The 27,992-nt window shown below is 43.5% G+C and overlaps 1 protein-coding gene across 14 annotated transcripts in view; it reads right to left on the bottom strand.

Annotated features, from left to right (window-relative positions):
- CLASP1 (cytoplasmic linker associated protein 1) overlaps nt 1-27,992 on the bottom strand; it is a 271,909-nt gene that overhangs the window by 19,968 nt on the left and 223,949 nt on the right. For 9 of the 14 annotated variants that reach the window (XM_013060082.2, XM_013060081.2, XM_045066560.1 and 6 more), the window contains 6 exons: nt 24,516-24,659; nt 23,409-23,515; nt 14,789-14,939; nt 10,449-10,695; nt 7,712-7,902; nt 5,824-5,952 (listed from right to left, as the gene is read on the bottom strand). In XM_013060082.2, coding sequence (XP_012915536.1) covers nt 5,824-5,952; nt 7,712-7,902; nt 10,449-10,695; nt 14,789-14,939; nt 23,409-23,515; nt 24,516-24,659 — 969 coding nt within the window. Of the gene's footprint in view, nt 1-5,823; nt 5,953-7,711; nt 7,903-10,448; nt 10,696-14,788; nt 14,940-19,435; nt 19,553-23,408; nt 23,516-24,515; nt 24,660-27,992 lie in introns of all 14 variants that reach the window. The other 5 variants (XM_013060079.2, XM_013060078.2, XM_045066557.1 and 2 more) reach the window with 1 other exon arrangement.

The following is a 27,992-nucleotide window of genomic DNA, read 5'->3' as shown; positions in this document are numbered from 1 at the left end:
ATCTGTCTATTTTCTTCAGTGGACAAGGAGAGAAAAAATGCTACCTTCCATGTTCAACAGAGCCCTGCAGGGCATGATGTAACCCTGCTCCTGTGCACGGGCATTCTAGAGACCCAGAAAGTGCCTGTCACTTGCCCAGTCACACAGCCAGTGAAAGGCAAATAGGATGAGAACTCAGGACTTCGCATTCAAAGGCTCTGACATTAAACAATGGCCCTCTTGCCTGTTTTGGAGTAAGATGCCTTTCCTGAGGAGCTAAAGCCCATGAGTCACGTCCGGATCCGAGGAGAGCCAGTCCACCAGAGCCAAGGAGCTACTCCCCGCCTCAAGTAATGCTGGAAGGGCAGTCGGCACGGCCACTCCAAAGCAGACACTGTGCCTGACACTTTATGACAGCCCTGTGGGGTGGGACCAGCTCCACTTGATGTATAGAACACCACGGCAGTCTGGGTTCTATGGAGCCTTCTAGGCCCATGCTCCCTTCTCCTGGCCGTGCTGCCCTGGCACACCATTAGAATCCTCTCCCTAACTACTCCTCACAGCCAATCTCAGGTTCTAACTACCCTCAGGCAGTCTTCCTTGCCTCTTCCAGCCCCTCCAAACTCCTCGGGCATCTTACTTTGAACCACATGTTTGCTTTAACCTCCACGAAACCACGGGCTCCCTGAAGACTGGAGCCCTGCCCCATGCCCCCACCTCCTGCCTCCAATAATAAAACATTAGCCAGAGTTTAGGCTATTAGTGTCAGACTGTTGGCTTGGCAACTATTAACCTTTAAATGATTTGTATAGATTTCTGGTTTTGCCTTTGTCTTAAGCAGTAAAAACTTCCAAAGGAAATTGGGTTTCCAGCCACATCCCAAGACTGAGTCAAGGAAAAAGTACATATTTAGAACCTACAAAGGTTAAGGTTCGTTACACAATATCAACTTCTAGTACCATGAGGCTGAATGAGATACAGATAATCATCTAGTCCACTCCCTGCACCAACAGATAAGAAAAACCAAGGTCCGGAGAGGCGAAGTGATTTCTCCAGGTTCACAAAACGCATTGTTCTCCAGAGCAACTGACACATGGCTGTTGCCCCAGGAGGCCTCCAAGGACCATTTCAGAGTGCAGAGGATCTGGCTAAGTTGTGGTCAGATGGTGATTTTAATCGGTATTTGAAAGAGAATTATCAGCTCACTAAAACAGAATGTCTTCTCTCTGACACCCTGCTGCTTTTCTCTGGCCATGTTTGTCAAAAGGACTGCATGAGACATGCCAGGCCAGCAGGGTAAAACAGAAGCAGGAAGACTGGTTCCCGAAATGTTTTCTTATGTCTGAAATAATCTTGGTCTGGCTTTACTTCTAATTCCTTGAAATCATAAAATATAAAATTAACCAGAAATGATTTAAAAACAAAAACCCTAAAGACAAAAAACTGTTTTCTATTTACCTCAGAATCCAACTTCCCTAAGCGTATCAAACCACCTGAAGCTGGACGGTGATGGCTGGAATCCCCAGACTTTTGTGCAAGGCAAGAACAAGATGTTTGGTGACCCAGTACAGGACATAAAAGGATGCTAATGTTTTATTCTTTAGTAGACAAATAAAACCGAATATTCACTAATGTGGACAAGTTCAGGAAACGATCCAAAAGTTTCAATTATAGAACATCCTTAAGACATAGAGTTGGGGGCGCCTGGGTGGCTCAGTGGGTTAAGCCGCTGCCTTCAGCTCAGGTCATGATCTCAGGGTCCTGGGATCAAGTCCCGCATCGGGATCTCTGCTCAGCAGGGAGCCTGCTTCCCTCTCTCTTTCTCTCTGCCTGCCTCTCTACTTGTGATCTCTCTCTGTCAAATAAATAAATAAAATCTTTAAACAAACAAACAAAAAGACATAGAGTTGGTGTTTCTTTCAAGTTTGAATAAACATTTACCAAACATTTTTACATTTGGGGGATTATATGTAAGACAAAAGTCCTGGGAGCAACAGCTGCTCTTACATCAAATGTGTCTAAAATGATCCATAATTAGCGTATCAATCGTTTACCAAGAAAGAAGTACTTCTAAAACAGATAAGGATGTCTAAAACCAGTTTCATGTGGCAATCCTCATATAGCATGACACTTTCCACAGTGCCATGTGCCAGGGTCACACAGCGGTGATGAGACCCAGCAACACAGCTGGACAGGACACACTCTTGAACTGAAAACTAGGTTTCCAGCCTCTAGAGTCATCCCCCACAATGACCCCAGAATCCATTTGTACCATCAATTCTCTTATCAAATCCCCTCTTCATCAGTGAAGGTGGGATTCAGCAGCAGTCCAAACAGAGTGCAAATTCTAAGATGTGAAGAGTTAAAATTGATGGAGTTTTCCTTTAAAACAGAAAATGGGCTTCAGATTTCTGAAGGTCACTACCAAGGCTGGGCCCTTTAAGGCGTTTGCTACAAGCTAAACCTACTGAAAACCACAGTGACTTCATTAACAAGACATTAAAACTCAGTGGCAAAGTTCATTTACTAAAAAGATAGAAACAAGGAGTTAGATAATGAAGAAGATGTACTTATTCAAATAAGGAATAGGAAAACCTCTCTAAGCTGATTCACACCAACTTCTCAAATAGAAACTCCAAACTGGTATCCAAATCCTCCAGGGTGCTTACCGTGTCTGTGCTGGCTGAGGATGGGTGATGCCCAAGCAAGATCTAGCACTTAGGACACTTTCAACGTGTAACAAAAGTGTTTTGCATACATGGTTCCTATTAAAAGACCTTGACTGAAGGGATGGGAAAATAAGCCATCTTGTCATTAACCCTGCCCTATTCCTCTGCCCTAAAAGCTTTTTTCACTGATCTCATCGCCGTGTCATCTTGAGGCGCCTTGTGGCATGGCCACCACCACAGGGGGCATGGGAGGACATCTGGGACTAAGGTCTCAGAGCATCCTAAGTCAGCTGCCGGGTCTCATGCCCTTTATGTCCTGCTAAAGCCTGGGTTCTATCTGTGAATACAAAACTAACCAGTTTCCTACGAGATGGAAGTTCCAGGGAGCTCAAAGGAAAGACCACACTTTGGAGGTACTAATTAGCTAGGAGAACAGACTCTGCCTCTCTCTATAGGACCAGTATTAGTCACTGGGTCTATAAACTCTTGGGATCCTTCCCAATGTCTGAATAACGTCTAAACGTAGTGCCGAGAAGATGTAACAACTAGGGAAATACTGTGTGTGATGTTCTATGCCAACAAGATGGCTACAACACAAACTTGATATGCACCCAAGTATTCTGTCCGAAAACACAAAAACAGGGAATGGAGACAGATCAGTTAAAACAGAAGAAAGACTAGAAGAATTTCAAAGGAAAGGAAAAAGAAAAAAATATATACCTAAAACCTACATACACATATGCCCCAGTGAGGAGCTTCTGGAAAAGTGACAGAGTGAAGTTTCACAAGGAAACTACAAGGGCACCGAGTCAAGGTGAGTATGAAGTATGCAAAGCAGGGGCGACCTGCCAATACAGGCACTCCTTTATTTGGAACACAGTGTTTTCCCCACCTGCTTTATCAGACAATCAGTGACAGCAGCGTGGAGACCCTGGGTTATTCGAATTCCACACCAACTGAGCGGTACAAAGTGGACTTTAAGCAGATATTTTCTGCTTTTGTCCCTTGGGAAAGGACGTCGCACCTAAGAACTTTCTCTCCTAAATTTCTCATTTTGCGAGAGGAAAAAAAAAAAAACAATTCAAAACAAGATCCCTCAAGAAAGTAGCTAATAGTAAACAGATTATTTCATTCTGTTCACTTGTACTTCTTAGGAATTACTGTCAAAGTTTCTAAGTTCAAGATCAGGATGCCAACTTTAAACACAGACATCTTCTGAGGGGACAGCTGGTAAGTGCCACACACTATGGATGGCTTAGTTTCACCTTGATGCCACATTCTAAGTATGCCCTCTCCTGAGGAAACAGCTGATATCAGATATTTGCGAAAAAACACCAATTTTACCTTTAAAGATATATTTATTTATTTGAGAGAGAGGAGCAGAGAGAGAGGGGAAGAGACTCAAGCAGATTCCCTGCTGAGCGTGGAGCCTGATGCAGGGCTTCATCTCATGACCCTGGGATCATGACCTGAGCTGAAACCAACAGTCGGACACTTAACCAACTGTGCCACTCAGCCACCCCTTACTTCATTTTTTGATCATGTATATTCTCATTAAGGAGAAGCTATTATGGTTAAATTTAAAAAAAAAAAAAAAAAAAAAAAGCCCAGTCAATATGGGCCAGGCCAGTTGCCCCTTAAAAGAGACACATGATCTGCTTCTTGGTTCTGCCAATAACTGCCATGTTTTACCTGACAAATTAGAGCATTTTTTGGACCCTCTTTCCTCGCTCAGAAGTAATCGTATTGACTCTATTAACTCATCTGGTCCTCACATTTTTTAAATGAGTTATTGCAAATGGAAACTGTTTTGTTCAAACGTGAGTGATTTTCACAATCCACAACCAAGCCAGATTTCAGACGTAAACAGTATCTATCACTCACAACCCTGTGTTGCGCTACGACCATCACGTGGAGATGCCCAGACAGAGCACGAGATCCCAACCCTTGCTGAGTCTGCTATTTTGGGGTGGATTTCAGGAGGATAGACCTGTCACTGTTTGACAGTCACGTAACTGCTAAACAGGAAAACCACGATTTAGGGTCCGGATTCTTTTTGTAGACATGTAAGAAGTGCTCTCACTGCAATTCCCTTAAGCCATGAGTGTGCTCATGAGAGTCACATGCGAGCCGAGACACTGAACTGAGCAAGTGATTATGTCTCACTCTGGGGTCAAACCCACTCAAGTTTTCTGAAGTTCTAAGTACATAGCCCTATTTCCCACAGTGCTGTTGATCAGAAGAGTGCTGCTGAGATCACTGGTATTCAGAAAAGCTCCCTCCATCTTCTTTGCAGGTCTCTAGACACTCAAAGGACTGGTGAGCCACGGGGGCTGGACAATTCAGGAAGCAAGTAGATAAGGATTTACTGAACGTCCAATCAAGGCTGGTTGTTAAGTGTGTAGGACACAGAAACATGTCCTTCCAGCTACCCGGCAGGCATCTGAGGTGCTGGGACAGTTTGCTAGCATTTAATTGTTCAGGAGCTAGTAGGAGAGGCATGACATGACTGCCTCCATTCACGAGATCTTGCAGAGAGTGACACAATGAGAGGACAGGAGAGGGAGGAAGACCAATGTGGTGTAGCACCTGTGTCCACATGCCAGGGACCAGGAACCCTCACTGACTGTCTCATTTAATTCTCATAAGAAATTGTGGCCGTATCCACCTCTATCTGACACACAAGGGCACTGAGGCTTGGAAGCCGAAAGAACCTGTGTGAAGTTGTGGAGTAAGGAAGAGCTACTTCTAGCACTCGCCCATCTGCGTCTCCGAAGCCAACCCTGATCTCCCAACACCAGTCTAGTAGGTGCTGACTGCCACCAGGAAATGGCAGAGCTTTATACCCCTTCTTTTGACCGCAGCAATGGGAACCAGTGACTTGAGAAATCCCTCAGGGAAAGGTCAGTGGAACAGGTCAGTTTCTGCACAGGTGGAAAAGGAGTCGGGAACCTACCAAGTGGCACCAGGCCCTCGGCTGCCCCAGGCTCAGCCGTCACACCAGCAGTGGGATTTTCACCCTGTGTCATGGCCCCGGGGACAAGCTCAATGGGAGCAACTCCCTGTCCTACGCCTGTCTTAGGCTGCACAGTGAGCCACACTCCTCTCTTTCCACATCCTCACTGTACCCCCAGACCCATCTGTTCAGCACTCTGAGGCCAGAGGCTTGGCTCACCTCCTTATGGGAATCTTTATGGGCTTCCAGAGTCTTCATAATGGTCAGCTCGGCGTAGTTTTTAAATCTTGCTGGCTGGTTCCTCAGAATTTCTCGTAAAACCCTCAGTGCTAGTGCTCGGATGGAATGCTGGAGTACAAGAGGAAAGGAAGACATTAGCAAATGCTACCCAGCACTTCAATAAGCCTGCCAGCTAGCAGCGCCAGGCAGGGCCAGGCACCCAGCCCTGGGCTTCCCTGGCACCTCGCTGGCACCCTGACAGGTCACACCACTTACGTGGCCCAGGCTGAGGGGCCGGCTCCATGAGATAGGCGCAGGCCCAGCACTTAGAGGGATATGATGAAGGTTTCTGGAATGAGCCAAATAAGGACCAAATGAGACCAAATGAGGACGATACATCTAAGTTCATTATCCATCTCTTATGGGGGGATTTCCAGATTTCCTGAGGCTCACATATACAAAAGGCAAATGACCCTTCTGTAAAATGTATACAAGAGCAGGTGAAAAGCATCTAACCATTTCGTCAACACAACCTGTAAGACTATGGACTGAGAGAGTCGCAGCCCTGTGGTTACTCCCGACCTTCTGTGTGATGAGATCACGGGGAAAGGGAATGTGCATATGCCTCGAGCTGTCTGCGGCCTGAGTCTCACCACTTGGAGGAAAGCCATTTCAAACAGACTCCTAATCTCAGTAAAAGAAAATGGGGTTTACACCAAACAGAGCCAAAAAGTACATCCTGATCCTCCGCCGCTCATCTGTACAGTTCACACACGGACACACCATCCACCTGCCCTCTCGGCGACATCACTTTAGCTCCCAAAAAAGCCCGACTAAGCAGACAGGCCTCAGCAGCCAATACTCGGCTGCAGGGAAGTTAATTCAGCCCTTTCGTCACTGTCCTTCTACTAGCATACCAACCCATTAACACCAAGCATCAGAAAGAAATCAGTCACCACGACACTCCGCAGCCCATGTGCACCCGTCTCCCAACAAAGTCACCACCAACAGGGCCCTGAGCATGACCTGTACCAGGGGCCGTGTTGAGCCTCCACCGAATCCACCCAGTCCTGGCCCTGAGCTCTTCACCACACCTACTGCATTGCTGTTTCCGCCAGCCTACACAAAGCCTGGTACAGAGATGGACTTTCACTTCTAGAGTGTAATTCAGACAATTCCCAATGTTTACTGCTGTCTCCATGTAAGGGACCAGCACACAGATGGGAGAGGGCAGGGCCCCGACTAGGCAGCTCCCTCCTGGCAGTCATCTACGTGGTGCCATGGGCGGGTTACAGACCTGGCACGGGACAAATGCCTTGTGGGCCATGCTTAAATGTCACAGGGTGAAGAGGGTTTTTTGTTTTAAAAATAATAAAGAAGATAATAGAAACTAATCCACACTTTCAGAACTAGCTGCTTGACCAATGAAGACCACTGTAATTGCTCACATATGCAGGGCTGAACCTACACAGAATTTCATGGAAGGCAGCATCTAGCAGGGTCTTTTAAAAAATGAACTTGTCTCCTTATCAATTAACATATGAAACTTAACATTCATACAGAAGAAAGCTCATTGTAAAAAAAATTCCATGCTAACAAAGTCGTAAGAAATTCTATATAAGACAAAGTAACCTGAAGCAGGAACACGTTTCCCTCAGGTCCTATAATCCTGATTACAATAAAAACCTGCATCTAATAATCTAGGAACGGGGCCTCTGACCAAAACATGACCTCACGAACTGCTGCTCAGAAGATATCTGAACAATGTTTTGATGTAAACAGTAGGCACAACACAGAAAGTAAAGCTGACGCCACACTCAAGGAGAACAGGACGCCATAGCCTGTCCCCTGGGAAGGGGGGAAGCATAAGATGAGGAAGGTGCCTCACGTCTTTGTCCCCAAGCGTCTCCAGCAGCAAGAGCAGGATGGTCTTGAAGTGCTCCTCCCACACGCCCAGGCTGTCCTCGCGCGTGATCTTGAGCAGCTCCAGCAGGGCGCCTTTCCGCTCCTCCACTCGCTCGTTGTGGTTGGACAGCTCTTTCAGAAGGTCAGCCACCAAGTCCGAATGGTCAATGGGCACTGGGGAGACACCGAAACAAGTCACATCCCAAGTCCCATCCCAAGGGAAACCCCGGCGGTGGACGTGCCGCTGGGGTTGCTCAGATCCCCTCCGCCGGCTTCCCGCTCTCCCAGAGGCAGCTCCTCGTCCCTGCTGCCATGCCTTCCACCCTGAACCACCTCACTCTTCGCTTTCTGCAGGCCGCCTCCCCAGCTATGAAAACAGAGATGTGTGAACAGGCGGCAAGTACTGACAGCAGTGTCTTTACACTTCCTTACCATCTTTTGCCCTCTCCTATTTCAGACAAACAGAGGGAGCCATCTAATAATCTCTCCTCAATGGTCTTCTTTCCCCCAAGTCTACCCCCACTGCAGGAGCCCTAAGTCAGGCCGCTGCCTGATAGTCCCCCCCCCCCCCACTGCCACATACACCAGAGCACGCACATCTGATCACCTCAGGGCCCTCCTCACATCACATCTGGTCCTCTCACATCTCTTCCCTGCCCAAATGTCCAGAGCTTAGTAACCAGCAGAGCAAACAGATAGTAGTCAAGATGTTTAGACTATTCATGGACTGTCTAGTCACAGATCGCCAAGATCACTTAGCAAAATTACTTGCAGGACTTTAACCAAAAAAGACATCCTTCCTCTTCCCATGTTCTTTCAAGACCTCAACTCTGAACATTCCCTTTCAATAGAAAGGATGAAAATGCAAAGACAAATCATTAGAAACTACTTAAATTTGATTTTGCATATATATATCTCTTAAGGCATCTAAGGTAAGGAAACACACACACAGGAAGTTTGAAATGTTAAAGAACTCAATCTTTCCCCAACGCATTCTCACATTTCTCTTTGAGCCTTTCAGTATACAGTCGGTAAATAGATAACAACCAACATCCACCCCAATCTCTGTTCTATCTTAAATGAGACCTACAAATGGGTTAAGTTAAATGAGCTATCAATTCTACGAGCAGTGAAAGGAAACAGCACCCTACTCCATGAAAGCATGATTCATACTAACCATCATACCACTGGCCTATGGCCCAGGAAACACCACTGCGATTCCTTGGGAATCTCCGGAGGGGCTACCCACTGGTGATCAGCAGATAACAGCCAGGGGATGTGCCTTCAAATGACTGAAGGACTTCATTGCTATCTTCGGGTCCCATCACTAAAGCCATTGCAAGAGCACTGGCTTTCCTCCTCCTCCTTTTTTTTTCTTCTTCTCTTTTAAGCAAGCTCTACACCCACCATGGGGCTTGAACTCACGACCCTGAGATTAAGAGCTGCACACTAAGCTGACTGAGCCAGGGAGTCAGCCAGGTGCCCCCCAGTCCTCCTTCTTATGTGTCCCCATTGAAACCAGCATCTGCGCTAGTGTGGCACCCCCCCTTTCCAGGGGCATTGTGATAAGTCTGTTTCCCCTGACAGATCTTGAATTCTCTGAGGCCAGGGACTGTGTCTCATCTGCCACCTTGTCCCCAGCAAGCTACAAACTTCATGACACACAGTGAATGCTAACTGTTTAGACTTCTAATTTAGGGTTCTGATTTAATTCTCCATTCAAAATAAAAACACAAAACAAACGTCTTAAGAACAGAGCGGATACATATAACCTCAAAAAAATGACTATGAAGTGAACATGACAATCAGGTGAAAAGGAAATAATTAAGCTCCTGATAAAAACACCATCATACCATCGCATACTTCACTCACTTATTACTCAATCATGGACACTGGTCTTAACACAAATGTGAGACAGCAAAACAAGACAGCAGACTAGTTCTGTTCTTTACCAAGTATAGTTGGGACAAGTAATTTAACCTTTCCAAACCCTTAGTTTCCTGATCTGTGAAATGGGAATAAGCCCTCTATCTCATTAGCCATATAGGTAAAACACTGAGTTCAGCAGCAAGCACGTGGTACAGGAGCTCAGTATATGCTAGCTTGCTTTGCTCCAAACCAGAGGACAGAAGTCAACCCAAAGCAGCTTCAGGTAGACCTGGTTAAAACGCTGGTGACAGAAGAAGAGAGCCTCTCAGTGGTCGTACTTCCATACAGGATCCTACTTCCATAGCTCAGGGCTGGGAGAGTGCACAGCAGGGCCCTCTGCCCCCCAATAGTAGTAGCTAACTGCTACTGCCCTCGTGCTTCTAATCTCCGGCTTCTTCAAGCCCCGGCTCCACGGCAGAGCCCTCCCTCATAGGCACAGCCCTCCCTCATAGCCCTCCCTCATAGGCACAGCCCTGCCTTCACCACAGTGGGACAGCTCCAAGTTTAGGTCAGCTGTGTGACTCCTACTTCACAACTGCCTCTGTGAGAAGGCTGTAAGTTTCCGGAGGGCAGACCCCATGCCTACTTCTGCTCACGGCTGTGCCTTCCATGGCTAACTAAGCACAAGGTAGGAGCTCAGTGAGGAGCTGCTGAGTGAGCAACTAACCAGAACAGACCCCGTAGGTCCTGTAGGCCTGGAGCTGCTCTGACAAGAGGAGAGAGCCCCACAGAAAGCACTTTTGGATTGGGGTCCAAGGGGGGGGGTGGGAATCACGCAAAGAAAGACGAACCATCTCGAAGCTGCTCCATGTCATCATCAAACACGGCCTCCTTCAGGGCTGTCTTGTCATAGGTGTTGATGGTGTCGGAGTAGGGGTACGGATTGTAGTCTCGCACCCGGGGCCCTGGGAAGGCACGGGGAGGCTGGGTGTTGAGGAGGGACGTCTTGTTATCCAGAGCTGTTCTGCCTCCCTCCACCACATCGCTGCCGCCCCGGCCTTCAGTGGCAGGCGAGGCAACTCCACCATCACGGGACACCTGCAGCACAGCACATGGTCATTTCCTGTTGAGGACTTTCAACAAACTCTTCCTTCCACTTTTCAGAATATTAGGAGAGTCAGATTTCGCACGTGAATTCTGGCCACCAACCAAAGGATAGTTACTAGGATCTTAATCTGCAAACATCTAATTCATAAACAACCTTAGCAGGAACCCAACAATGAAACCCCTTCATTCACTCATTTACACGTAAAGTGTGTTTTACTTTGTACTTGGTGAAGACTTTTACTCGAACATTTCTCCAGGAATCCGGTGTGCCGGCACTGCTGCCCACCATTTCTTCATGAACAGCAGGGATTCCTCAGCAAAGCCCTGACACACCAAGCTAGTGCTTCCCTGATTACCACCACAGATCTAAAGCAGCCCAACCCTCCAGGATATCCTTGCATGTATCCCCCCCCAAAGCCAAACAACACTTACTAATCTTTAGCACTGGAGAACTTTTTAGCTGGGAGGCACGTCACCCCCTGGACACCTGTGACTCTCAGCTGGGCTTTATGCTGGGTCAAAGAAAAGGCTTTGTGGCTATTTCCTGAAACTTTTTCTTCCTAACATATACTGAGACTTGTCCTTAACAAATGAAACCCCTGAGGCCTTTGGCCCTTGTTCCTGATGACCCCCTCTCTCCCAGGGGGTCTTTTCTCCGAGGAGCCCCGGCCTGTCTGGTTTCCTTTGCAGGGCGTCACTGTAACACAACTAGCATGGACAAACCACCAGGAACAAAACCTCACTCTCCTCACCCCTGCCATCGGACTGTGTGATGATGCTGGAGCTGTCTCCAGGAGGCGGGACACACTGGGGACTCCTGTGGCACATGTCTGACTTTTGCTTCTGACAAGATAAAGCTAAACCATCCTAATTCTAATCACTTTTAACAAAAAGCACCTTATGCTTAAGCATTTTTTTAAAAAACTGTGGCAAAAAAGCCAGTTTAAAATTGTGGCAAAACATACATAGATCATTTTAATCATTTATATCATAGGTGTACAATGCAATAACATTAAAGACAGTCACAATGCTGTATAACCATGACGACTACATTATCTGTTAGGCAAACCTTCTGGTCTTCCCAAACCAAAATTCTGCACCTATTAAACAATAACTCCCTGCCCTCTCTGGCCTGGGTCACCTCTATTCTACTTTCTGTCTCTGAATCTGACTACTCGAGGTACCTCATGGAAGTGGACTCATACAGTATCTGCGTACGTCACTATGTCACTTCGCCTAATCAAGGTCCATTCATGTTGTAACATGTCAATATCACTTTCCTTTTTATGGCTGAATAATACTCCACGGGACGCATCTATCACATTCTGCTTATCCATTTATCTGTTGGATATTTGGCTGCTTCTCCATCATCTGGTTACTGTGAATGATACTATTATAGACACTGTGGTACAAGTATCTGTTCCAGTCCCTTGTTTTCTTTTGAACATACACCTAGTGGAACTGCTGGGATGCATCTGGTTTTTAACACCATCAAAAAAGATGTCCTACTAACTGTTAAGATGTAAAAAGGATATACAACACATGGGTAGAGCTGAATAAAATAAGACTTTGGGCTTTCTTCATGATAGGGAAATGATTCATGGATGATTTAATTTTTTTCTCCTTGTAACTCTCTTCTCAAAGTAAAACACATATTATTATTATAACGAAAGAACTTAGAAACAGAGAAAGGATTCAAAAAACTTCAGACATTTTCAAAATAAAGCTAAACCATCCTAATTCTAATCACTTTTAACAAAAAGTAAAACGAAAGATCTTACTTTTTAAACTTGTGTATTATCCCGGTCCTTGTCTTCTCGCAGATTGTACCAGATGGGAATCACTGAGTACACACAACCATATATTTTGCTTTCCTCGCACTATAAGAATGTCTCACATAAATAGTGTTTGTAATCACAATGTTTACTCATACCACTATTTCCATTTGTGTTCTAGTAAGATTTACTCAACTATTCCCCTTCTGTTTTTTAATATTTCTGGCTTTTGTTACAGATAATGCTGAGACAAATTGCACTGTATATAATAACTTCCTTTCCTTTTGCTGAGTTTCTCATCTAGCTTAGATTGCCAGAAGTTAGATTTCTGGGTAAAGGATAAGAAACTTAAAATCACTTAAGCTGAGGGGTGCCTGGGTGGTTCCGTTGGTTAAGTGTCTGACTCTTGGTTTTGGCTCAGGTCATTATCTTAGTTAGGGTCATGAGATCAAGCCTCATGTTGGGTTCCAAGCTAAGTGTGGAGAATGCTTAAGATTCTCTCTCCCTGTGCCTTCACCCCCTAACACCCCCCCTACCACCACTCACACGCTCTGTCTCTCTTTAAGATACGTATGTGTGTATATATTTATGTGTATCAATATCACTTAGGCTAAATGTAATTTATTAAGCTCCAAAGCAACTATATCAAGTTCCCGTGCCACCAATATTATACTAGTTCCCTATATCCTTTCTCGCATTAAATATTTTAATTTCTCTTTGAAATGAAGTGGAACAATTTAGACATAAAATGGAACCTCAAAGGGTTTACTGTATTTCTGTCATCACTCCCAAGGACGGGCTTCCTCCCACATGTTGAATGTTTTCATCTCTGCTTTGGGAACCATTTTCCCAGTGGATCTGACTTTCATCCTTACGGATGTCTGTCTTATTAGACTGAGGCACTTATCAGGCCAAAAAGACATACCGGTTCCCAAATCTTTCACGCTTAATGCATTTTTATATCCCCTCCAGCTTCTTCGCTAACACTCTGGTCATCAAGCAGCTAAGAGGCTGAATTTTGAACCTGCTCAATAATTCAATTTCCACTTTATCATATTTAATGCAGATAGAAAAAAAAATCCAGTGGAGCCCTTTCACTCCACATCTCTTTGGCTAGAATGTCCTTCCCAAAAGTTTCCCTTAAATTCCCAGATACCACACTATCCCGGCCTCCCACACAATAACCTATAGCTTTTCTTCCAACTCCTTTTCTTCCGTCTTTCCCTTAGTGTTGCTGCACCTTAGGATTTTGTCCTTACCCTTTAATGGGTCGCTTTCACTCACTTTTTAGTTATCATCAAGCAACTAGTCAATGCCTCTCAAATCTCTATCCCCAGCCTGAACAGCCAACCGAAACTCCAGACTGCTTTCTGCAAAGGCCTACGGGATATGCATGCTTAGATATTCCACAGGTCCCTCAAGTTACATGTATTCAAAACTGAATTCATTATGTTCTAAAGGGACTGACAAATGTTTTTCCTCTCTTTCTAGAATATTAACTCCCTCAACTTCCCCAGCACTTTAGAGTCCTAGGCAGAGACTTCAGACTCTAGTATTTCAGCGCTGTCCTACCCAACCCTACGTCTTCCAGAGTCATCCTCCATCTCAAAGTGACAGCATTCTTTCTAAAATATAAGTGTGACCATGCCATTTCCCTGGTTAAAAACCCTATAAAGACTCTCTAGTGACCTCAGAGTACAGTTAAGACACCGGCAGAAAAGTCCCCTGGGTGTCAATGCCCTTCCTGAGCCAACCGCTGCAGCCTCTTCCCCAAACCTTGCCACCAACAAGACACACCCGCTCTTTCTACTTCAGCCACCTGCAAAGGGAAATCATGCCAAACACAAGGGCCCCTTCCTATCCGTCCAAACTCCCTCTGACCCTTTGCTTCACGCAGCTCCAAGGATCCCATTGACCTTTCCTGAGCACCAAGACTGCCCCAGTGTATCTCTCCAGTGCTGAGCCCTGACTACTTCCCGCCACACCACAATTTCCCACTGATCTGCCTGCCTCTGCGTGAGACTAGAGCTCCCAGAAAGCCATGCTGGTGTCCGATTCTGACCTATTATTTTGATCATGTCACAAGAACAAAAATATGTCCAGGATAAACAAAATCAAACTGGGGAGAAAAAGATAGTTTACATTTTTCACAGACAGCTGAGGGTTACTCAAAATTTTATAAAGTTGCCTTGGGCCTCTTAAAATAGTATTATTCTAACTACAAGATACAGTTCAGTATTCACAGTGGCCAATCTTCAGAATTATCACTTAATTGAAGTATCGTTCTCTGCTGGCCTGGGGATACTTACAATATCACATTCCTTCTTGCCATCTCGTTTAATTGGCTCATTCAGATCCTCTTGGCTTCGAAAACTAAATTTTTCAATGGCTTCTGTAACTCCACGCAGAGAACTATAAATTTCTTCAGAGTTCAGGTTCTCTGTATCATACTCCAGCATGCTAAAGATCAAAAACAGTGTATTTCTTAAATTGAAACATATGAACAAATATGAGCTATGGGCATAAATTACTTCCAATGGTTTATGGAGTAAGATGTGATTATTGTTTTGTATCTTTAGGTGACTTGGAATGAAAAGGAGACACCTTCTGTTAGGGCACCACCACTGGACAATTGTTCTTTGTCAACCCAGGCCCCAAATGCACTACATCGGCACTCGGTAAGAACCAGTGGGGAACAGCAATAACCACGAGAATGCAACAACTCAAAGGGTGACAACTGGTGACAATGCACGAGGTAATGAAAGTGGAAAAATAACTTTCATATCTTGAAGATGGAAACAAGGAGTCTGGTTGTTACTGGTCTCAAATGTACAAACAGATTATGAGGAACAGGCATTTCAAACTAAAGCTAGTATTACAAGCCAGTTTCAGAGGAGCAAAGCAAATGACCTCATAAAGACGGGGTTATGCTTGGTATTAGAAACTTGTGAAATAAAACTCTACATTCCAAAACAATTCCAAATCAGATCCACCCTACCGGAGGGCTCCCGACCACCTCTCCTGCCATCTAACCCAGGCCCTTGCTGTGAATACCAACTCTTCCAACATGCTTATGTTTATGTGTTTTAGAATAAAAACACCTTTTATAGAAGAGTCACATTCCTAGATGGATGTCTGCAAGTATTTCAAAAAGCAAGAAATATTTGTCCCTTACAGAAAAGTGATGTTAACTCTTGTTCCTTCAGTGGCTACACAGAGCAAAACACGAAACAGAGAAAAAGTCCCCAAGAGCCTTTGGGTGTAAAGCAGTGTGTCGATAAGTAGGATTTAGAGATCCGAAAAGTATGCTGAACAGGTCCTGAGAACAAAATCCACCACGGTCCCTCACTGAGAATATCACAGACAAGTAGAGGACAAAGCATAGTATAAAGCAAGACAAGAAGCAACAGTTGACCAAGGACAAGTTAAAAAAAAAAAAACCTGTGTTAGTTTAAGTATCACTTGTTTTAAGAAAATGTCAAAAGAAGATCAGGTGAGTCAGTCTGATGGAACTTACAGGAAGTCTTAAGCTATCCTGAGGATGGCTCGGGGACACTCAAAGTCCTTGGCTGTACATAAGCAAGCATTTAACAACACTATAAAGACTAAAGAAAAGCACTCTTGCCATCTTCAAGAGAAGGAACTGAACCCAGACACCTGCAGGCAGGAACCTCTCTTCTGGGCAACAGCCAATCCTGTACGTTCTCAAAAGAGGTTAAGTCTCCTGTAACTTAAAAACAAGTAATACTTACTAAGCCCGCACCCCACCTTTTCTTCTCTTTTTTAAAAGGTTTGGGTAGATGAGCAAGACAAGATTTGCACAGTTCTCCCTTGGGTGTAGCCAGACCTCTACTGGCTGAGGCTGTAATGATCCAAGTGTTTTCCAAGGCTGACCAGGTTCTGCTGGGGCACAGCATCTGAACTCGCCCTTCAGAGATGGAAGCTATTTACCTATAATTTCAACACTCGCCCAGATAGCACCCATTCTTCTTCTGTGATGAATGAAAGAAAATCCATGCTCCATCTGTACTTGGAGAGTTCACAAAAATACACGCCAACTCAAAGACTGGCTCTGGCATCAAACACAAAAGAAATGTGAATGAACACGTTCACAGCTAAAATTCCATGTGTATACTGACAGGAGGTGGAATAAAACACTTGAACAGAATTCAAGAGATTTCAACCCCTGCTAAGTTCATAAGGTTATCTGTCCATAAAGGCAACATCCCTTTAATGTGAAGAAAGCATGAGAAGCACTGCAGCTCCCGGACCCGCCTTTCTAGAACAACACAATGCCAGCTTATGTGGGAACAAAGGCATTTATACATCTGGCCAGTACACTATTTTTTATATATAAAAACAGAATATGATTCGAAAAAAAATATGCATACGAGATGGAAAAAGATGCCTTAAAATACTTTTAATCACAACAACCAAAAATAACAGCATAGCCCATGCAAAAGGAAAGGAAAAAAAAAAACAAAAACCCGGAAAGAATGACAGATGGACAAGAGGAAGTCTGGCAGAACGTTCAGCTTTTTAAGGGATGTCACAATATTATTTTCCATATGTCGCTTCAGATAACGTTAGCTTTCACATAATTCATCTCATTTTTCGTAACCTGAGTGGTCTTAAAATATGTCACTTTGGTTCACACAACTTTAGCATTACAGTAGCCCTTTTCAAAATAATAAAAGGATCCTAATTAATGTCCAGTTAATGTTCCTCCCTCTTACTTTCAATTAACAATGAGGAATACACGTGCATGACCCAGTGTAACCAGTGGTGACACTTCCTTTGGACTCACTAGCTTGAGGTCTGAAGTATCTCCTTGGTACGAAGCAAAAACCGTGAGCTCCAGGTGAGAGATAGCGTCGTTTTCTTTTCTAATAGGAAACAGGTAATGCTACGTTCTTTGCTAGTTTAATGTCCTGGCATTTGCTTTTTTCCCCAAATCAGTGCTCATGAGCCCTCATTTTTTAGGGGGAAAAAGGAAATTCCTATGAAAGCAGTCACTGGGGATCACCGATGCCATGCTCCCAGGCAGCAGAACGTAAGGGAGCACAGCAAGAGGGATGCGGCGACTTTACCTGTCGGAAGAGGCTTGCTTAGGGACACCCCGGTCTGTCACTTGCCCCCATACTGTTTTGCTTTAGCTCAGAGACATAAACCTTTAGGTTAAAGGCCAGCTCCTGGCCTTCTATAAACACTGCAATTAGATCCCAGAAAGATTTCCTTAGAATTTAGGAAGAGTTGCTCAAGCAGGCAATAGTCACCGACCCAAGGTCAGGCCACATTACTCAATACTGAGGCAGAAGAGAGCTCTGGACTTCCCCTGTTGTAATGGGTCCATATCGTGGATGGGGAGGTGCATGAGGTCAGCTCTCCAAGAATGGAGACAGTTGAGACAGGAAGTTTGCCTTCTAAGATTTTCCACTTTGTCATTTCATAGGGAAAAGATACCAGAAACGGAATTAGGATATATTCATTCCTTGTTAGGCAATCAATACAGTTCTGGCAGAAAGCAAGAGACAAAGATTTCCTCTTATTTGTAGGTAACTGATGGGTTTTTCTAAATGTAAAAGTCTCTTGTTAATGTTCTTTCCCTGCAATGGTCAACAGAAGTTATAGGTACTTATTAGCATTAGCAGTGTTACAGTGCATGTGTGAAAGATGATTCTGGAAATGAGGTGCCCACCAGAAGGGGATCCTGATGGCTGGATGGGAAAGAGTGGCTGGTGGTGAGGCTTGGTGCCCGTTAGGGCATGCAGACAGGTCAGTGTACTGGAACACAGTCAATAAATGGGACTTCTACTTTGAAGCATGGCTAACCTTAAAAAAAAAAGTTTGCTTTATTAACATTGACGACAGCAGCTGTCACATTGTTGCTGTGTCCTTGCCCTAACCTTGTGTATCTAGAAGCAGTCTTTACAGGATTCTCTGTACACTTGAGAAGCTACTTTTAAAGCTGTAAGAGTTTCGAAAGAAAGATGTTGTTAAAACATGTGGTTGACTTTGTTAATAATGCACAGCTTCCCTGAGTTGAGGACACAAAATTAGGAATGTAAATCTGTGCAAAAGCTATCTATGAGGCATTCAGAATTAACGGACCTTTTTCAGTTCTGTTTTTACTCTAACCTATCAGCAGGTACAAACTCCTCTTACACAGCACAAAGACAGCTGGCCTGCCCCATGCTCTGCTCATGCGATGGCAGCCTTCTAGGGAAGGGGGCCTTGGACCTTTAGACCTTCGTAATAAGGCCTAAGGGACCCTCAAACAGACATCTGTAGAAATCCGTGGCCCCTACTTTGTCCCACCAATTTGCCATCTGTTTTAAATCTGAAGGAACTCCCACCCCTTCTAGACTCATTAACCTCATCACCTACAACCAGGGGCTTGTGAGAATACCGACTGCTCTCCTGCCTAGAGGCAGGGCACACCAATGAGACGCAGCAGTGAATGCACTTCTTGGGCCTCCCTTCAGGATCTGTGTCCTCTGACTCTTGCCACATGGCAGTACATCATGCAAGAAATCAGTCCCTATCATAAATGGCAGGACTGAATGCAACACAGATGGTCTGGGAAAGAGCAGGTCTCATTTGCTTCTCAGTGGGTATGCCTTGTCCTCCTGAGAAGAACACGAAGGAAATCGTCCCCTGTGGCCTGCCTTGACTTCAGGGCATTGCCCCAGCGCCTTTATGGGGGCTCAGCTCTGCCTGGGCCTGTTACAGTAGGTGCCGCTGGATTTGGGCTGCTGGCGAAATGGTCACCTGTCCCTGTGACACAGCAGGAGCCGTACTCATGCAGGTCGACAGAGCTCATGCACCTGCTCACACTTCTCACCAAGGCTCTACTCCTGCTCATCTAAGCCAAAGGCTTTCGGAAGACCTGAGACGACCCTGGAAATGCAATAATATTGTGACACCTCAGACAAGGTAAACAGGTAGCTTGTTACCTGGGAGAGTAAGAGCGCCTGAGAGTCTTGTGGGAGGGAGCGGTGGGAATGGAGTTGGGCTGAGAAAAGGGAGGTGGGTGCTTCGATAGGCCATCAGCACTCCAACCCCACAACCGACTGCAGTGATCAGAAGAGGAGAGTCAGAGAGAGACAAAACAAGGCAACGGGGAGGGGAGATAGGAGGGGACTGGGAGACGCAACGTCCAATGTGTCTTCCAATCTCCTCTTTCCTTGACCAAGCTCTGTCAAAGCTGACTGGAGCAAAATTTATACTTCACCATACAGAGAAAATGCACAAAGTTTGTTTTACAGTTTGGCCCTCAATAAAGCTGCATTATTCCTTCCCATCTCAATCATGTGTTACATTTTTAAATCATGAGATTCCAAGTGTAAGAGTGTGTGAGTGTGTATTTGTGTGTGTCCACACTGGGAAGGATACCATGAGTACTTCCATACAAATATGCATAACTCTTCTGACTCAGATAATGCAATCAATTGTTTTACAAAGAGCCAAAGGAGGAACGTCAGGCCTGAATTCCAACGGGATCCAAGGGACGACAGCAGGAAGACTCAGAGAACATGCCTTTCTGACCAGAGCCCTGAAGCAGGAGATGATGTGCTCCCTGAGGCCAGGACTTGATCAGAGGCTGCCACGGGCAATTTCCTTATGAAAAAGTAACAGCACCACCAGAGGGCTAGAGCGCCAGGTCTCCGAAAAGCCCCAATTCCCTGCTCACATCACCTAGTACGAGAAATAAAACTCATCTGAGAACACCAGCATCCTTCCTCACTCCATAAATGTCACTCAGAAGCCTGGGCCTACAGAGACCTGGGCAGACACTTCTAACAGCTGCTACAATTCAGAAGGGCCACAGCCACTGCGAGAAGCATGAGCCAACCGGGCAGGAAATGTGACCTGAGGCCCGGGGTGGAGTTGTGGCATCAGAGACCACATTCTCAGGGAGCAGCACTGCCTGAGGCCAGCCATCATCCTGGTCCCATGAGCTTGTCTCTGCCAAAGACAGCTGTGGTCTCTTCTTGTGAGGTCAGTAAGTGTGGAGATGAGAGGTCACCACGGCATCCGAGGGCCCACAGACCTTCTCTGAGTCCCACACTGAGTTGGGGTGAGGTAACGGAAGGAAATCGGGCAGCCATCTAGGCTGGAGCTCTGCTGACAGGTAGCATAAGCAGATGTACCACCATCTCCCACTGCTGATGGGAGGCTGGTCTCCCAGTTAATCCCCACTTCGCTTCTATGGAAAATCTTGACCCTCCAATGCAATGGATTGTAAAATCCACCTAAAATCACCCTTTATTAATAGGGGGAACAGGTGATCTATTTAGTGTCATTCTGCTCTACAACACATTTGCCAAGAATGCATAGCAGATGGGGGCGAGAACTATCTACTTTCTGATCTCAAAAGGAATGGATATCATGCGATTTCTGAAGCCCCTTGCAACTCTTGTGTTTCATTTAACACAAATCACACTGGGTAAAATGAGCTAAAAAATACACATGTGTTTAATGATGAGAAATCTCCTCTCTAAATACCCAGTAGTATTTGTTTACTAGCTGGGAATAAGGAGTAATTCTTCCCTCACACACACACAAAGCAATTAATGGGATGCTCTAAAAAGGTTTAACATGCTATGATTTTCTCTAAGATTATTGGGTTGATAAAAACAACTTCCTCCCTAGGGTTCATTTTTACTATCAAATTAGATTTGCTTATCATTTTAGAATATTTCCTTATTAACGCACCACAATTTGAGTGTAGAGTTTCTGGACTATAAAAACACTAGTTCGTTTTGATGCCAAAAAATTAGATTGAAAAGAGACAATTGGTAACAACTTTTCCCCTTAAGAATAAAAAATTAACATATGTTTAAGATGATTTGAAAGAATGACAGCTCACAGAATGTAAATGCTTCAAGAACACTGATGAGAAAAACCTCTGAGATTATACGTGGTGGCACTTGTCTATCATCTCCTCAGGAATGGGGTAGTAACATACTCCATTCTCCTATCTAGTACAAGAGTTCATAGCTTTTTTAACTTTCCTGGTGAAAGTATGTGGCCTACTTGAATACTCCCACTGATATAATGACAGGAGGCAATTCTTCCTACTTCTGGACGGTTTTAGTTGTGAGAAAAATCACTTCTCCTGAGTTTAATTAAGTTGTTGACTAAGGCCATTTGGGTAGATATGCCGTGACTGAGGGCACATTCGTTTAAAAAATAAAAAGAGACCATAAAATTAAATAATTCCCTAAAGCCAAATTTGTTGGCAAGAAAACAGGTCACACTTGGCCTTATTCTTGAAAATGGTATTAATATTAATAAACCTCTTCTTTTCTTCTACTGACCAGTAACCCTGACAGTAAAAGTTAAGACCAGGCCAACTAAAAATAAATGGTGATTGGAAAAATAAATTTTTTAATAATCTGGGGATCAAGTGAAAATTAATACTGAGCTAATTCTTAGCACTGATGGATTATGCTAGTGGTCTCCACCAGTCTTTTCCTTAGACTAGCAGCACAGAGAGTAATAAAAGTCTTGAGTTTTACCTTTTGCTTATTACTTAAAGAATGTGCCACACTAATAATGAAATAACCAAAAGATAAGAAATACAAACTGTATATTATGGAAGAGTAGATTTCTCAATTAATGGTGCAGAAGTATTACTTCTAGTCAAAAGCAACTATTTACAGAGCATTCAAGTTTTCCACAAAATCCTTCCCCTGCCTTTCACCCCAAGAAAGAGAACTCTGATTTTACTGTTAACATTGGACCCTATAAAGTATATACTTTAGATACAGTTCGTTGAGCCTCAGTCACACTTATTTTTCATTCGCTTCTGATCTCAACTATCTAATTATAATAGCCTGCTAACAGCCTCATAACACAGACCAAACTTGGAGACGTGACATCATTCTATCCAAATATATAGTACCAATGGGATTTAGGACTAGAAATAAGGCAATATAAGCAGTAGCATACTGTAAGTATACAACATATTTTGTTTTACCAATAGAAAAACACTTTAGACATGTTCCAAATATTTATATGACAAATTGAAGAACTGAAAAGAACTTTATTGGTAAGAATGGATGATTTTGGGAAATTCTTGATCATTTAAAAATCTAAAATAAATTTAAAGGCATTTATATTTTCTTATCATCTTGGTGTCAACAACCCTTAAGACACAGCCGCTTGATCCCTGTAGCCAGGAATCGCAAAGCTCTGGACTTCTGGTAAACAAACATAGCATGTATGACCCTCACAGGTCCGGGGACTAAGAAGTCTGGCCTTTAGGGCCACTACTCTATGTGAGGCCGCTCCAAAACATGCCAGGGGGTCACCTGCAGAGACTTCCAAGGGCTGTGGGTAGATGGGGAAGTTTAAAGATTCCGAGACAAAGCATTTTTGTTATTTTAAGTCACAGTCTCAGACTCTATAAACCAATGTTTGCATGGACCCCATGGAAGTCTGAAAGTGCTCATCCAATTTTAGCTCTCAGGTTCTTAATACTTCTCCAGAGCAGCAGTCTGCTTCAGACGTGAGCCCATGATGACAGCAACTACGCCTGGAACAGCTGCGTGGTTGGAGAACTACCGCAGGCTATGTGTGGACTATTTTATTTAGACGACAAATACCTTCAGGTGTTCCTAGCACTTACAGACTAGGTGATGAATTTCTAAATGGTTTGTATATGCAACAGTAATAAACGTAAATATAGCTTTAAAATTTTAAGATACTAGGGAGTGCTCAGAGCTGGAAGAATCTCTGAGAACATTCAGCACAAACTGGCCATTTTGCCATACACAGTTAAGATCTGGGTGAGGACTAGAAACCCATGGTCTCCTAATACCCACCCATTTTTTGGTATTAAGCTTGGTCTAAAGTCCTAGAAATAGGCTGGACAGACACTTGGGTGCTTTGGTTTCTTCACGTTTGTTGAAATGGCATTACCTGGGAGATAGGCCCCCATGGGAACAGTTGGTGGGTGAGGTCAGGGGGCTGGTCCTGCTGCTGGTGTGTCGGGAGGGAGTTCGGCCAATTGTATTGCTCGGAGAGCCCTTGTGTGAAAAAGGATAAGCATCATTTATTTGAGAGCTAAACACAGATTACAGCGCCCCCTTTCCCTTAGGTTTACTTTTCTTCTTCCATTTTTTGTTTTTTTGTTTTTTTTAAAGACTGATTGATTGATTGATTTTAGAGAGCAAGAACATGAGCAGGAGGGGCAGAGGGAGAGGAAAAGAGAGAATCCCAAGCGGACTCATGACCATTACATCACGACCTGAATGAAACCCAGTCAGATGCTCAACCGACTGTGCCACTCGGGTGTACCCCCCTTAGCTTTTTAACCCACATGTAAATAAAAGAGCAAAGGTGGCACAATTGGGGTAACTTTTTTTTTTTTTAAAGGAATCATTAAGGCCAACTTTAAGTGCAAATACTTCCAAAATGGCTGTCACATAGGGGTTTCTGAAGCTGAATGACTGATGTCAGCTGTGCTAGAGTGACAGACACAAACTGAGCACTTCCACCTTTACATACAAAGAAAGTAAGTAATTATATGTAATTTACATACAAAGAAAGTAACTAATGAATAAAGGAGTCAGTGAACAAGTAAAAATTAACTGATTAAAGAACCTCATGTACGGGCGCCTAGGTGGCTCAGTGGGTTAAGCCGCTGCCTTCGGCTCAGGTCATGATCTCAGGGTCCTGGGATCGAGTCCCGCATCGGGCTCTCTGCTCAGCAGGGAGCCTGCTTCCTTCTCTCTCTCTCTGCCTGCCTCAGTGTACTTGTAATTTCTCTCTGTCAAATAAATAAATAAAATCTTAAAAAAAAAAAAAAAAGAACCTCATGTACGAAAAAAGCCATATTTAAATACTAAGTTCATTCATTCCCTGGGAACACTGCAGTATCAGACACGGCCCCCACCCTCCAGATGCCCACAGTCTACTAAAAGAGAACAAGAAAGCTGGCCCTTTTCTCAGGGCATGTCCAGACCAGGGATTAGCAGAGGTCATGATCGGTACAGAGGTAGGTACCAATTGTGACCGAGCACTCACCACACTGGTGTTACTAGCATTCTTGAGGTGGTTATGCAGGAGTTTGGTGGCACCATCCTGGAATGTTTTTGGCAAGGCACCAAGTAACATGGTAAATTCAGGAGTGTTCAATTCAAACAGAGAGATCAGCACAATTTGTGCTGCCTGGAAAAAGAACGCTTGATTAATTTATGTAACAGACAATTGCATATTTTGGTCAAAACTTTCATTAAACTTGTTTTACAAAAATGTTTTGTAGGAGTAAAATAAATGAAAAAACAAAACAAAGAGGACACCTTTGTCATAAAAACACAAACAAAAGGCATCTGGAGAAAATATCATCAATTATAAATAGCCTGATTTCAATCTGGAAAATAGGCCCCAGTTTCATCTTCACACCCTGGCCCTGGGTTTTCACAGCATGCCCGTAATAAACGACTCTTCCTGTGTCATCCAGCACTAGGCACAAAGCTGGTAAACCCATAAATGAAACAATTCAAGAGCGTGAAAAGGCTGATGATGGTTCACTCTAAGTCAGAACCAGACAGATGGGGCTCCAAGCGCATCCTGGGAGAACAAGGCTCTATAAGAGCTGCCAAGGGGTTATCTGAGCAGCCACTTTTCCTCAAGCCTGCTCCGAGGGACTGAGACATTTTAGAAAAAGAGTTTAAATAATACACCCAAAAAACTCCCACTTTTAGACCTATGAAGTGAGGAGACAGTCCATGGGAAGCAAACCAGACTTCTACCTTACAAATGAAAAAGTACTCTTCTATGTTTTGGGAAATGCTCTACTTATCTTTATTAATTCAGACAATATATTGCAGGACTGTTGATGGTCCCTGAGGCAGTGAGAAGGGAAAGCAGTTAGCTGAAGCGACGGTAGCCCAATGAGACTCAGGTTTCTCCAGCCAGTTATGGGCTTTCTATGGTACTAAACAGCAGCAGGCACTCTGAGATTTAAAAAATGCCTGAGGACTCAGTTCCAAGGGTTTTGATTTAGAAAAGCCATGCCAGAGAAAACTTCAGTAAATAATGGCATTTCTTACAAATTTCTGAGAGTCAGAAGAAAGAAAAACACATTATGAACATCTCCTGACTGAAAGGATACATTTATCTGTCCACAACACTCTTATTTAAGGATTGCAGTAATTATTCTGAGTATTTTTTCCCCATGATATAAGGTATTACAAAAGATATATTCACTTAGAAATGCTCTGGAAACAAACACCACAAAATATTTCAATGCTTTCACAATGTTAAAATTAATTCTGGATCCAGGTAAGGCAAAACTATTATTTTTGTCTGGAGAAGGAAAAAAAAAGAAAATCCAGAGACTCAAATGTATTTAACCAAAAATAAAAATTGATCATGAACTTTAAAATATCAGAAGAATATTTTTTACGGCATCAAAAACTACTTTTTAGACATATCAAAAACATTGATTAAGCATAGCATTGGGCAAAAGTATCTTCCTTTTTCCCCTTGATCTCCAAATATAGTCATAAGTAGTCTTTCCAACCAATTTAAATCCCAAGGGGCCTGTGTGCTTTCATGACAGAGGCAAAACACCTTGTTTCTGATGGTGTTAAAATATATATTTTTACATTTCATGATTGAAACATTCTTAAGTTATCTGAAGGAATCTGCTTCACCACCAATGTAATATATATTAACACGATCTGTATATTTGTAGAGAAGCAAATTCCAAAATGCATGCAAGATAATCTGTGCATTTAAAAAAGCATTTTATTAGATGTTAGGGGAAAAAATGCACACAGAAAAAACTGCACTTCAAAGAGACAGAAAGAAACAGACTTGAGTTTTAGCAGGGAGAAAAAATATTCCCAATTTAGTAAGAAAGTTTAGGGACTTCTTTTTAAATGATTGACGATGACATTTGAAAATTATATAATGTTTCAGTATATTTTTGAATAGTATATTTTTATCTGAAATGTGCCACTGTCTTTACTTAGAAAACTACATTTCTTCCCAGAATGACAGGATATCTAAAACCACAAATTAACTTGAGGTTTTTCATGAAGCAAATTATAAAATTAGTGGGATCTTTTAGGAACAAGAGGGCTGCCTAGAAATTGTGCTAATTCATGGCTATGTGCTATTAATGACTCTTAGTCACGCGGGAAAAGAAGTACAGCGGACTTTAACTTCTGGCCCACTAAAGAAACTTCTCTTTCAATGATCTTAATGTTGAATTTTGATAAAAAATCGAACATAAAGACAGGGAATTTTGAAAATATAGCTAATTGGAAAGATGGCACATTTGCTGTGACTTATACATATAAATGAATATAATTTATTTTTACATTTTCCAAAATACAAAAGATTTTTATACAGTCTTCAAAAGTCACCCTTTGGTTTAACACTGTTTTCAATGTAAAACCTTTTCTAATGACATCCAAACTCCAGAAACAGAGTATGACTGAAATATGTTCTTTTAAAAATATTTCATGTCAGGGCGCTGGGGTGGCTCAGTGGTTTAAGCCTCTGCCTTTGGCTCAGGTCATGATCTCAAGGTCCTGGGATCAAGCCCCACACTGGGCTCTCTGCTCAGCAGGGAGCCTGCTTTCCCCCTCCCCATCTGCCTGCCTCTCTGCCTACTTGTGATCTCTTTCTCTCTGTCAAATATGTAAAATCTTTAAAAAATATACTTTATATCACAGTTTTAAAAGGAACGAGACTGTTACAGTCCTGAGATATTTTTATCTACGATCCTCTGTGTTAGTGAGAAGTCGGACTACTAGAATCCAAGCAAGGAAGAGAACTGGGTTATCATCACCATCAATACACCCTTTTGTAAGGTAATAATTCCAAATACAGGGCCGAGTTAGAGATATTAGTTTAAAAAAGCTTGGTGCATAGCTCATGGACAATAACGAATCAAAGAGCAGAGTACGCCACTGTTCTTGTCCCATCACTAAACTCCTGCCTTTCACAAGAGGCGGGGCCGGTAAGCGGCCAGAGAAAACACTCAGGGTCGCTGCTGACTTTCTAATGGACAACTCAAGGGTCACTGGCTTCCAAGATCAAATAGCAACTTATAAAGACATGATCCCTACTCATGGCCCTACAGGAGAATTTGGCAGGTGAGGGCAAAAGGTCATTTGAATCTTCCACTGTGTGGAAGAATTCCCAGGGCAATCAACTGCCTTGAAAGCATGAAAGAATTCTGTTGAGACAGGAGATCAATAAACCTTTGACAAATGCTTCTGCACTGGTATTAATTGGGGAAAACTTAAACTTGGGGAGGAGAAGCAGCTTTCTAATTTATGAAACAATTACTGCTCCTCCAGACTGTCATCAGAACTGCTTTAGAAAATCATCAAACAAAGGGTACTTCAAAACCTTCAGACATTTCTTACTGAGTATCTCTCCTTCACCATTCTGCTAAAATAGGGTAGATGTGTACACTCCATGAGGCCATTTCTTTGGGCAGGCGGTTAATCACAAAACATGTTAAAACACATTTACATGCGC

This window comes from Mustela putorius, unplaced genomic scaffold (assembly GCF_011764305.1).
Source record: "Mustela putorius furo isolate JIRA1106 unplaced genomic scaffold, ASM1176430v1.1 tig00003867_pilon_pilon_pilon, whole genome shotgun sequence".
In the NCBI taxonomy this organism is placed as follows: domain Eukaryota; kingdom Metazoa; phylum Chordata; class Mammalia; order Carnivora; family Mustelidae; genus Mustela; species Mustela putorius.
This window is presented reverse-complemented; position numbering and strand designations above follow the sequence as displayed.